The sequence below is a fragment of the Moschus berezovskii genome, chromosome 7 (genome assembly GCF_049115385.1).
Source record: "Moschus berezovskii isolate FMDL1 chromosome 7, NW_MosBer_1.0, whole genome shotgun sequence".
Classification (NCBI taxonomy): Eukaryota; Metazoa; Chordata; class Mammalia; order Artiodactyla; family Moschidae; genus Moschus; species Moschus berezovskii.
In genome coordinates this window covers 33,652,594-33,666,075 of record NC_142466.1, presented here as the reverse complement: position 1 = coordinate 33,666,075, position 13,482 = coordinate 33,652,594, and the positions used below count along the sequence as shown (strand labels likewise).

The 13,482-nt window shown below is 35.9% G+C and overlaps 1 protein-coding gene across 1 annotated transcript in view; it reads left to right on the top strand.

The window, feature by feature from the left end:
* CNTLN (centlein) overlaps positions 1-13,482 on the top strand; it is a 341,044-nt gene that overhangs the window by 124,175 nt on the left and 203,387 nt on the right. Inside the window, exon 6 of the mRNA XM_055428174.2 lies at positions 4,694-4,827. Coding sequence (XP_055284149.2) covers positions 4,694-4,827 — 134 coding nt within the window. The remainder of the gene's footprint in view (positions 1-4,693; positions 4,828-13,482) is intronic.

Sequence of the window (13,482 nt, the reverse complement as noted above, 5' to 3'; positions counted from 1 at the left end):
AAATACTTAGGGAAAATTTAACCAGAGGTATAAAAGACCTGAACATTGTTAAGAAGTTGGAAAAAATACATAAATTAAAAAATATTCTCTGCCTATGAGTTGGAATGATTAACATTGTTAAAATATCCATATAACTTAAAAATATATAGGTTCAATTCAATCCATTTCAAAATCACAAGGACATTTTTGACACAAACAACAAAAATTTCTTAAATTTATAATGGAACCACTAAAGACCTTGAATAACCAAAGCAATCCTTAGAAAAAAAGAACAAAGCTAGTTGTATTACAGTCCACGATTTCACCTAGAATACAAGGCCATAGTAATCAAAACAGCATGGTATTTTCAGAGAAACAGACACAGACATCAATGGAATAGAATTTAGAACCCAGAAATAAACCCACACTTATACAGGCAAAAAATAGACAACAAAGGAACAATGAAACTACAATGGAGAAAAGATAGCCTTTTCAATAAATGATGTTGGGAAGCCTGGATATAGCCACATGGAGGAAAAAAAAAGTGAAACTAGACCACTGTCTCATACCATACACACACAAAAGAAAAATGGATTAAAAATTAAAATGTAAGTCATGAAATCATAAAACTTTGAGGATAATTTGGGCGATGCTGGGAGCGATTGGGGGTAGGAGGAGATGGGGACGACAGAGAATGAGATGGCTGGATGGCATCACCGACTCGATGGACATGAGTTTGAGTGAACTCCGGGAGTTGGTGATGGACAGGGAGGCCTGGCGGGCTGTCGTTCATGGGGTTGCTAAGAGTCGGACACGACTGAGTGACTGAACTGAACTGAACTGAACTGGATGGTATGCTCTTTGACACTGGTCTTAGCAATGTCATTCTGGATATATCTTTTCAGGCAAGGGAAGCAAAAGCAAAAATAAACAAATGGTACTGAAGATCCGTCTAGTCAAGGCTGTGGTTTTTCCAGTGGTCATGTATGGATGTGAGACTTGGACTATAAAGAAAGCTGATCACAGAAGAATTGATGCTTTTGAAGTGTGGTGTTGGAGAAGACTCTTGAGAGTCCCTTGGGTTGCAAGGAGATCCAACCAGTCCATCCTAAAGGAGATCAGTCCTGGGTGTTCATTGGAAGGACTGATGTTGAAGCTGAAACTCCCAATATTTTGGCCACCTGATGTGAAGAGCTAACTTATTTATGGCATCACTGACTCGATGGACATGAGTTTGAGTGAACTCCGGGATTTGGTGATGGACAGGGAGGCCTGGCGTGCTGTGATTCATGGGGTCGCAAAGAGTCGGACATGACTGAGCAACTGAACTGAACTGATGTTGGGAAAGAGTGAAGGCAGGAGAGAAGGGGACAACAGAGGATGAGATGGTTGGATGACATCACTGACTCAATGGACATGAGTTTGGATAAACTCTGGGAGTTGGTGATGGACACGGAGGCCTGGCATGCTGCGGTTCATGGGTTCACAAAGAGTCGGATACAACTGAGCAACTGAACTGAACTACATCATCCTAAAAAGCTTTTGCATAGCAAAGGATACCATCTACAAATGAAAGACACTCTACTGAATGTAAGAGATACCTGCAAATGATATATTTGATAAAGGGTAAGGAGTTGGTGATGGACAGGGAGGCCTGGCGTGCTGTGATTCATGGGGTCACGGAGAGTCGGACACGACTGAGCGACTGAACTGAACTGAACTGAAAATCTAAAATATATCAAGAACTCATACAACTCAACAAGAAATTAACAACCCAGTTAAAAATGGACAAAGGACCTGAATAAACATTTTCTCAAGGAAGACGTATATATGGACAACAGGCATATGAAAAGTTGATCAATATCACTAATTATTACAGAAATGCAAATCAAAACTACAATGAGGTATCACCTCACTCCTTTTAGAATAGCTCTTTTCCAAAATACAAGAAATAATAGGTATTGTTAAAGATGTTGAGATAAGGGAAGTCTCATATATTCTTGTTGGGAATGTAAATTGGCAGCCACTGTGGAAAACAGTATCTGTTCTGTTCTGTTCAGTCACTCAGTCGTGTCCGACTCTTTGCGACCCCGGGGACTGTAGCCTACCAGGCTTCTCCATCCATGGGATTCTCCAGGCAAGAATACTGGAGTGGGTTACCATTTCCTTCTCCAGGGGATCTTCCCGACCCAGGGATCGAACCCGGGTCTCCCACATCGGAGGCAGACGCGTTAACCTCTGAGCCACCAGGGAAGCCCAGAAAACAGTATGGAGAATTCAAAAAGTTAAAAATAGAACTGCCATATGATTCATCTATCCTACTTCTGGGTGTTTGTTTAAAGAACACAAAGGCACTAATTAAAAAAGATATATGTACCACTATGTTCACTGTGGCACTGTTTACAATAGCTAAGATATGGAAGCAACCTGAGTCCCTATCAGCCAATGAATGGATAAAGAAGATATGGTATTATGTGCATATGTACACACACACACAGTAGAATACTACTCAGCTGTCAAAAAGAGAAAATCTTGCCATTTGTGACAATGTGGATGAACCTTGAGGGTATTATGTAACTAAGGTAGTCTAATGGAGAAAGAAAAACACCATATGATTTCACTGATTTGTAGAATATAAAAAGACAAAAACAAAATAGATAAACAAACAAATACATAAATTCAGAGAACAGAGCAGTGCTTTACTGGAGAAAGTTGTGCAGGGGGGTGTGAACTGGATAAAAAGGATTAGCCACTTCATCCCTTCTCTTGCCTCCCTTTCCTCCCGTCTTTCTTCCATCCATCCACAAACCTACTGATCTGTGAGTATATATCATTACCCTTTTCTAATAAATGGGAATTTAAGAAGTACAGGTATACTTCAGAGATGTTTTGGGTTTGGTTCCAGACTGCCACAATAAAGTGAATATTGCAGTGAAGTAAGTTACACAAAATTTTTGGTTTCCCAATGCATATAAATGTTATATTTATACTAAACTGTAGTCTGTTAAGTGCAAGCATTATGTCTAAAGCAACAATTTACAAACCTTATTTTAAAACACTTTATTGCTAAAAAGGTCTAACCATCATCTGAGTCTTTAGTAAGTTGTAGTCCTGTGCTTAGTCTCTCAGTCATGACTGATTCTTTGCGATCCCATGGATTGTAGCCCACCAGACTCCTCTGTCCATGGGCTTCTCCAGGCAAGAATATTGAAGTGGGTTGCCATGCCCTTCTCCAGGGGATCTTCTCAACCTAGGGACTGAACCCAGGTCTCCCGCAATCCACAGGTGGATTCTTTACTGTCTGAGCCACAAGGGAAGCAGTAATTTGTAGCAACATCAAATATCATTCATCACAGATCACCATACCAAATAATGAAATAATAATGAGAGAGTTGAATTACCAAAATGTGGCAGACATGAAGTGAGCAAATGGAAAAACTGCAGTGATTTGATGAAAAATTGCCACAGTCATTCAATTTGTAAAAAATGCAGTATCAGTGAAGTGCAATAAAAGGAAACATGATAAAATGAAATATGCATGTACTCTCAGTGTTATCTTGGCTAAAAACCAGTATTTTTCTCTTCAAAAGTTACTACACAGTAATATATGAGGTATGGGATCATTTCTAGAGTATAATAGATTTTTAGTGCTTGACCTAAAATCTGTTGCTCAGTTTTGGATTGGAAATAATGAATGTATGGTGTATTTTTGATAGCTCAGTTGGTGAAGAATCCACCTGCAAAGCAGGAGACCCTGGTTCAATTCCTGGGTCCAGAAGATCTGTTGGAGAAGGGATAGGCCACGCACTCCAGTATTCTTGGGCTTCGCTTGTAGATCAGCTGGTAAAGAATCTGCCTGCAATGCGAAAGATCTGGCTCGATCCCTGGATTGGGAAGATCCCCTGGAGAAGGGAAAGGCGACCCACTCCAGTATTCTGGCCTGGAGAATTCCATGGACTGTATAGTCCATGGGTTTGCAAAGAATCAGACACGACTGAGCTACTTTCTCTTTTTCACTTTCTAGTTTTAGATAAAATATTTATTTAATACTTTATGAAAATAATTTAGATTTTATATTTTTGAAAAAAGTAACATCAATTTTAAAATTGTTTCAAAGTGAAAAAACAATTTACAGAATTATCAGGAGGAAAAGGCAAGGTTTGAAGAACTTTAGGTGAACTTTCACCACAATCAAGTGAACTCAGCATGATTTGAATCTGAAACATTATAAACTTATTATTATTACTTTTTTGCTGCACCATTTTTTTCTTCTCTGAGTGTGTTTATGTATTTGCGTTTAAAATTAAGGCAATAATAAAATTTTGGCTATTTTTCTTGAGTAATATTTAAGTTAATGAGTTCTTTTTTTGTTCATGTAATTAGCAACCTTTTTGTTGTACAGTCCTTCCTTTATTGCAATTTTAATAAGTAGATTTCTACATAGACTTTCAATTGTATTTGCTTCAGATTCTTAACTTTCACACTAGGAGACCGTGGTACTTTTACAGTTTCTGAAAAAAATGACCTGTGACTGGTATTAAGTTTCTTTGATTATACTAACATTCTTTTAATTAAATGAAACAAAATTAAAACTGAAAACACTATTAATTTTTCACTGTTATTTTGTGGATTTTTTTAGTTAAATATGACAGACTTTTATTCACTTATTTGATATTTATTATATTTGATTGTGATATGAATGCTCTAATTTTAGGCCTTTGAAGACAGTTTAATTGAAGCAAGGAAAGAAATTGAAGTGTCACAGAGTAAATATAATGCACTATCATTACAGCTGAATAATAAACAGACAGAACTTATGCAGAAGGATATGGATATTACCCTGGTCAGGCAAGTACTCGGAATCCTTAATTTAATTTAATGTTGTAGAAATATCCTTAGTTATGCAGAATGCCAGCATCTTTATATTTATTGTTAACACTCCAGAGTGACAACAGTGTTTGTCTTCTGTGAGACCTATGTTTGTGTATTGGAACTATCTGGAATTAAGTGGGATAGGTGGAGGTTCCACAGGGTTGGAAAAAGCATGCGCAAAGAGTATCCCTGTTTCAGATGCATTCATTCATTCATGGTTTCCTTATAAGTTTTTTACCTTGCACTATATAATATTCATTATTATTACAGTGAGTAATAAATGAGTAATCCAGTTTTGACTTTTTATTTTGTGCTGTGCTTAGTTGCTCAGTTATGTCCAACTCTTTGCAACCCCATGGACTGTAGACTGCCAGGCTCCTCTGTCCATGGGGATTCTCCAGGCAAGAATACTGGAGCAGGTTGCCATGCCCTCCTCCAGAGGATCTTCCCTACCAAGGGATCAAACCTAGGTCTCCCATACTGCAGACAGATTCTTTACCATCTGAGCCACCAGAGAAGCCCATGTGCTAAATAGTTTTAGTTTGTGAAGTACTTTTTCTATATCAAAATATTTAATTTTATAGTACTGCTTAGAAAGTGGAAGTACTTGAAAAACTTGTGTTTTTAAGTGTTTTGAAAGATTTTAAACTACCTATTAATTTATTTTATAATAACCTTTATCAGAAAATAGTGTGAGAACAAATCATAAAAGTATATATACATATACATAAATGTCATACATGTATACACATGTATATACATGTGTACATTTTAAATTTTAAACTATTTAAATCGCAATGTTTATCACATACTTGTATAAGCACAATTTCAGTTTCTGGTGCTACCTGTAAAATATGTCATATATTTATATACATAATATAATATATGTATTATGTTTATATATGACATATATATATATATGACATAAATAAGTAGACAAATTCTTCCTAAACCGAACCAGGAAGAAATTGAAAATCTTAACAGACCCATCACAAGCATGGAAATTGAAACTGTAATCAGAAATCTTCCAGCAAACAAAAGCCCAGCACCAGATGGCTTCACAGCTGAATTCTACTAAAAATTTAGAGTAGAGCTAAGGTGCTGTGATTCATGGAGTTGCAAAGAGTCGGACACGACTGAGCGACTGAACTGAACTGAACACCTATCTTAATCAAACTCTTTCAGAAAATTGAAGAGGAAGGTAAACTTCCAAACTCATTCTGTGAGGCCGCCATCACCCTAATACCACAACCAGACAAAGATGCCACAAAAAAAGAAAACTACAGGCCAATATCACTGATGAACATAGACGCAAAAATTCTTAACAAAATTCTAGCAAACAGAATCCAACAGCATATTAAAAAGGTCATACATCATGACCAAATGTACTTTACACCAGGAATGCAAGGATTCTTTAATATCTGCAAATCAATCAATGTAATACACCACATTAACAATTGAAAGATAAAAACCATATGATTATCTCAGTAGATGCAGAGAAAGCCTTTGACAAAATGCAACATCCTTTTATGATAAAAAACCCTCCAGAAAGCAGGAATAGAAGGAACATACCTCAACATAATAAAAGCTATATATGACAAACCCACAGCAAACATTATCCTCAATGGTGAAAAATTGAAAGCATTTCCCCTAAAGACAGGAACAAAGCAAGGGTATCCCCTCTCACCACTACTGTTCAACATAGTTTTGGAAGTTTTGACCACAGCAATCAGAGCAGAAAAAGACATAAAAGGAATCCAGATTGGAAAAGAAGAAGTAAAACTCTCACTGTTTGCAGATGACATGGTCCTCTACATAGAAAACCCTAAAGACTCCACCAGAAAATTACTAGAGCTAATCAATGAATATAGTAAAGTTGCAGGATATAAAATTAACACACAGAAATCCCTTGCATTCCTATACACTAACAATGAGAAAACAGAAAGAGAAGTTAAGGAAACAATTCCATTCACCATTGCAATGAAAAGAATAAAATACTTAGGGATATATCTATCTAAAGAAACAAAAGACCTATATGTAGAAAACTATGAAACACTGATGAAAGAAATCAAAAATCACACAAATAGACGGAAAAATATACCGTGTTAATGGATTGGAAGAATCAATATAGTAAAAATGAGTATACTACCCACAGCAATCTATAGATTCAATGCAATCCGTATCAAGCTACCAATGGTATTTTTCACAGAGCTAGAACAAATAATTTTACAATTTGTATGGAAGTTCATAAAACCTCGAATAGCCAAAGCAATCTTGAGAAAGAAGTATGGAACTGGAGTAATCAACCTGCCTGACTTCAAGTTATACTACAAAGCTACAGTCATGAAGACAGTATGGTACTGGCACAAAGAAGAAATATAGATCAATGGAACAAAATAGAAAGCCCAGAGATAAATCCATGTACCTATGGAAATCTTATCTATGACAAAGGAGGTAAGAATATACCATGGAGAAAAGACAATCTCTTTAACAAGTGGTGCTGGGAAAACTGGTCAACCACTTGTAAAAGAATGAAACTAGAAAACTTTCTAACACCATACACAAAAATAAACTCAAAATGGATTAAAGATCTAAATGTAAGACCAGAAACTATAAGACTCCTAGAGGAAAACATTGGCAAAATACTGTCTGATATAAATCACACCAGGATCCTCTATAACCCACCTCCCAGAGTAATGGAAATAAAAGCAAAAATAAACAAATGGGACCTAATTAAAATTAAAAGCTTTTGCACAGTGAAGGAAACTATAAGCAAAGTGAAAAGACAGCCTTCAGAATAGGAGAAAATAATAGCAAACGAAGCAACTGACAAAGAATTAGTCTCAAAAATACGCAAGCAGCTCCTGCAGCTCAATTCCAGAAAAATAAATGACCCAATCAAAAAATGGGCCAAAGAACTAAACAGACATTTCTCCAAAGAAGACATACCGATGGCTATCAAACACATGAAAAGATGCTCCACATCACTCATTATCAGAGAAATGCAAATCAGAACCACAATGAGGTGCCATCTCATTCCAGTCAGAATGGCTGCTATCCAAAAGTCTATAAGCAAGAAATGCTGGAGAGGGTGTGGAGAAAAGGGAACCCTCTTACACTGTTGGTGGGAATGCAAACTAGTACAGCCACTATGGAGAACAGTGTGGAGATTCCTTAAAAAACTGGAAATAGAACTGCCATATGACCTAGCAATCCCACTGCTGGGCATACACACTGATGAAACGAGAATTGAAAGATACACGTGTACCCCATTGTTCATCGCAGCACTGTTTATAATAGCCGGGACATGGAAGCAACCTAGATGTCCATCAGCAGATGAATGGATAAGAAAGCCGTGGTACATATACACAATGGAATATTATTTAGCCATTAAAGAGAATGCATTTGAATCAGTTCTAGTGAGGTGGATGAAACTGGAGCCTATTATACAGAGTGAAGTAAGCCAGAAAGAAAAACACCAATAACATATACTAATGCATATATATAGAATTTCGAAAGATGGTAATGATAACTCTATATGTGAGATAGCAGAGGAGACACAGATGTATAGAACAGTCTTTTGGACTCTGTGGGAGAGGGCGAGAGTGGAATGATCTGAGAGAATAGTATTGAAACATGTATATTACCATATGTGAAATAGATCGCCAGTCCAGGTTTGATGCATGAGACAGTGTGCTCAGGGCTGATGCACTGGGATGACCCTGAGGGATGGGATGGGGAGGGAGGTGGGAGGGGTTTCAGGATGGGGAACACATGTAAACCCATGGCTGATTCATGTCAATGTGTGGCAAAAACCACCACAATATTGTAAAGTAATTAGCTTCCATTAAAATAAATTAAAAAGCATTATTAACTTTATATATAATTATGGTATACACAGATATTTACAGATATATACTTAGTATTTACTTGTATATATTTAGTGTATTATTTTATATATATATATTTTATATATATTTATTTTATATATATATATATATATATATATCTGGGCAGGAGTTTGCTTAGTTAATAGATTAATATACATTATATATATTTATATATACACATATGTATATATATGATAAAAAAATCAATAGTTCTCATTTTAAAGATCTTACTGTAGGGATGTGGAAAAGTATATCTTTATAGATGACAGATTGATTGACTTTATCCACTCGTGGTATAATTTTTTTAACTCAATAATTGATGAAGTCAAAAAGCTAATTCTAAATAGTAATAGAATCTTAATTTTAGAAGAAATCTGAAAATTTTATTTATTCCTATCATCTTCCCAATAAAACAGCTTTTAGTCTTTGCTTGATGCTCTTAGTTTGTAAGTTTCTCAGTACTTTTCAAAACTTCTTATTTTGTTTAAATTTTACATTGATTCATGTATTTAGTTGAAATTTTCTTTTTTGCAGTATACACCACTTATCTTGTATGCTTATCTAGGAAATCTCAGAAACAGTCTAGTCTCTGTTCTGTAGTTCAGACCTTCAAATAGTATAAGATAACTTTATTAATAATTTTTCCCATTAGTTAATTGCTTTTATTTCTCATAATTTTTCATGTATATGTTTCACAGACATTATACTGTTTTAGGTTGCCTTTCTGAGTGCCTTCCCTATTGTCAGAGTTCTTATCATCAACTATTACTACCAACTAGGCCAGAAGGACCAAGAAGAGAAGCTTTTTCTCCCCTAATTTAATTGGAGGGTAATTACAATATTGTGATGCTTTTTGCCATATAGCAACATGAATTGGCCATAGGAATACATGTGTAACTTCTCTCCTGAGCCCCCCTCCCACTTTCTTTCCCACCCTGTCCCTCCAAATTGTCACATAGCACCAGCTTTGGGTTCCCTGCATCATACATCAAACTCCCTTTGGCTGTTTATTTTATATATGATAATGTACACGTTTCAGTGCTGTTCTCTCAAATCGTCCCACCTTTTCCTTCTCCCACTGTGAGAGAAGATTTTACCAGATCTCTGTGACAAGTCTTGCCCTGGGAGGGAGGCTGTCTCATAGAAGTATTCTTAGATAGAGGAACAGAGACACTGCCAACAGTGGCTTAGTGGAGAGGGAGCTAGGAAAAGAAATACCGTGACCTCTTTCTTCTTTACTCTCTAATCATTGGCCAGCACTTTCAGCTACTCAAATTAAAACACAGAAGACTGGGAGCCAATGTAATGTAGTCTGTAGAGATTGGCTTCTCAGGCTAGAGAGTAGGCTAAGCGTACTCGAGAGTAAGTAAATATGGTAAATTGGATAAGAGAATACGTGATGCATTCTCCATTTCTGCTCTTTCACAGGTTTCCTGGGCATTTATTGCTTATTAATTTTTCCATGTAAACTTTAGGTTAAACCAGCTCATTTTGTGTTTGTTATTTTATTAGGGCATCAAATTGAAAAGCAAACTGAAGGAGAATTGAATCTTTATAATGTCAGTTTTTCTGTCCAGAATATGGGATGCCATACCATTTGTTTCAATACCTTTGTGTTCTTCTGAGATGTTTTGTTCCTCGTGTCAGTTTTGACATTTCTTCTTAAATTTACTCATAGTTATTACATGGTGTTTGTTATTATTTTAAGTGGAATCTTTCCCATATAGTTTACAACTGATTTTCCTTTTATTGCTTATTAGTTTTTGTTGTACTGTTTTATGTGCTGTGATTTGGTGGGTAAAATGTCCAACTAAGTTTTTTTTTTTTTTACTGTGAATTGTATTTGTACTTTTTTTCTGTATGATTATTTTTGCCTTGAATTCTAATTTCTCTGAAATTAATGCTATTACTGCTACTCTTTATTGTTTATATTTATATGATAACAAAGTACATAACTGTTTTACTATAACAGTACATGTTAATATAGAAAAGTACAAAGAAAATAGAGGGAAAATCATGCTGAAATACAATCCTGGAGAAATAATAGCCAGTAAAATTTTATTAGATTAATTCTGTGTTTTTTTCAATACATATTTATAGGTTGAAGAGTAGGCAAATGGGTTTTTAGATAAAAGGGACTATAATTGAGCACTTTTATTTATAAGTAATAACTTTAGTTTTTATAATATAATGGAATGGTAAATAAGACACTGATGTTAAATTGAGGGAATTATTAAATCTCAGATAATTTTTTCTTCTCTATAAGAACCACCAACCAACTTTCTAAAATTAAGAAAGAAATGGCATGAAAAAACTTTGGAAGGTGATTTTTTTTTTAACTACATTTCATTTTTAGTTGGTTTTGACATCATGCTGTGTATACTTAATACATACACTGAACCATTTTAACTCCTAATTTTGTGTCTCAAGATTTATAACGTTCATCTCCATGCCTAAAGATACTTAGGTTTAAGTTTTTATACTGCTTCAGTGCTCATCAGTAAACTTTCCTACTCATCTGTGTTTATTCCTGTACTCAGTGTTGATTCATCTTAAAGGTCCATTTTTACCAAAACCTTCTCTGTTGCTCGAATATGCTTTCTCCTCCATTAACATAAGATTTAGCCATGTGACTTATTTTAGCCTGTGGAATGAGAGTGAAAGTGACACACACATGTCTTTTCCTGGCAAGTGTTTTAAAAGAGTCATTGCTTGAATTGCCTTTGTTTTTTGCCCTCTGCCGTTAGACTGGCCTATTACTAATTATGTCTACCAGTTCCTGTTTGGGTTTTAGCAGAGGAGAAATTCTGCATGTGTGCACTCAGTCATGTCTGCCTCTTTGCAATTCCATGGACTGTAGCCTGCCAGTCTCTTCTGTCCATGGAATTTTCCAGGCTAGAATACTGGAGTGGGTTGCCATTTCCTTCTCCAGGGAATCTTCCCAATTCTGGAATCAAACCTGTGTCTCTTGCATCTCCGCCATTGACAGGCAGATTCTTTACCACTGGCACCACCTGGGAAGGCCTAGGATAGGAGAAGGGCACATGTAATGTGAAGAAGCAAATTTTTATTAGTGTAACAGTGAGTTTTTTTAACTGCGAAATAATCTATTGAAGCTGTCTGAAACCCTTTGTCAGTCTTTGCGATCAAATCTGATGTCTACAGGAACATTTTTTCATAACTTATCCTGTGGCTCATTCAGTCCCTTAGCATCACTGTAAATCAGCAACACAATATTTTTAATCAACATTCTTCCTGAGATGGGAAGAAGTGTCGTTAGTTCTCAGCATGCTCTCAGCTCAACCCACATCTTTCTTTATTTTTTTTTAGTCTATGTCTGGAGGAACTTCTCAAGTTTGAACCTCCCAATTAATTTTATTTTACATGGTTTTAGGTTTCCAAATAACTTCTCTCCTTATGTATTTTTACTGCTTTGATATCATTATTTCTTAACAATTCTTTATGTTATCATTTTCATTTCATCCATTCAACAACTGTCTTATCCCATATATCCTAGAATACAGAGACTGTGAAGGTTAAGTACTTGCTTCTTACTTGAGGGATTCAATTCCCTCAAGTGGCAGAGTTAGTGAGAGAAGAATAATCTAAGGGTCTTTTCCCTCCCTCTCTTGTTTTATATTTTCTCAAGGTATTATGCCATTATTGATTCTCTTCTTTCCCTTCCACCATTTTTTTGATTACTATTTTCTGCAGATTTCAGTTTTTTGAATAATACAGAAAAGTGCTATAGTCTGAATGTTTATGTCCACCCAATATTCATATGTTGAAGTTCTAATTCCTATATGATGGCATTAGGAGGTGGGTCTTCAGGGAGGTGCTTTGGTAATGAGTGTGGAACCCTCACAAAAGAATCGTGCTCTTTTGAAAAAGACCTCCCGGAGCCTACTTTGCCTTCCACCACTAGATATGAGGATGTAACAAGTCTATAACCTAGAAGAGAGTCCTCAATTGACTATGCTGGCAGTCTGATGTCTGACTTCCAGCCTGCCTAATTATGAGAAATAACTTTCTGATATTTTAAAACTGCCCAGTCTGTGTTGTTCTGTTAATATCAAAAGGACTAAGGCATATGGTTTATCTGCATGTATCTATGTGGGTTTAGGGGTTGCTGTTGTATCTGGAGAGCATTAATATTCTAAATCTCTAAAAAAACAGAGCTCTGAAATTCCCTGGCAGTCCTGTGGTTAGGACTCAGCCTTTTTAGCTGTGGCCCAGGTTCATTCCCTGGTCAGGGAACTAAATTCTACAAGCCCATAGCGCAGCAAAATAAATAGATAAAGTAGATTAAAAAAACACAGCTCATTTCTCCCATATTAATAGTCATCCATGTTGAACAAATGTCTGCATATCTTTTATGTTTCTTCTTTCTTTTAAGATTTGTCTTACATGAATGAATCACCAGTTTGGGGTTATAAGTAAAGAAAAGTTTCCATTAAAAATAGTCTCCAAAATATGCACTGTGATATATATATATGAAATATAAATATTTTTCTCATCAAGTTTATTTTACAAAACATGTTCCAGCTTTATATGTGGTGGATTTACCACCACAGAAATCTGGAGCCCTGTATCCAGAGGTATGGTTTTCCTGGACCCTTATGCCGTGAATAGTATCCCTCCAGTTCATTTGTCCTTTTACTTACCACCCTGGATGGGGTGGAAGAACTGATTACACTTTGTATTGCTCCCCTTCCTTCTGATGTTTTTGTCTCATCATTTC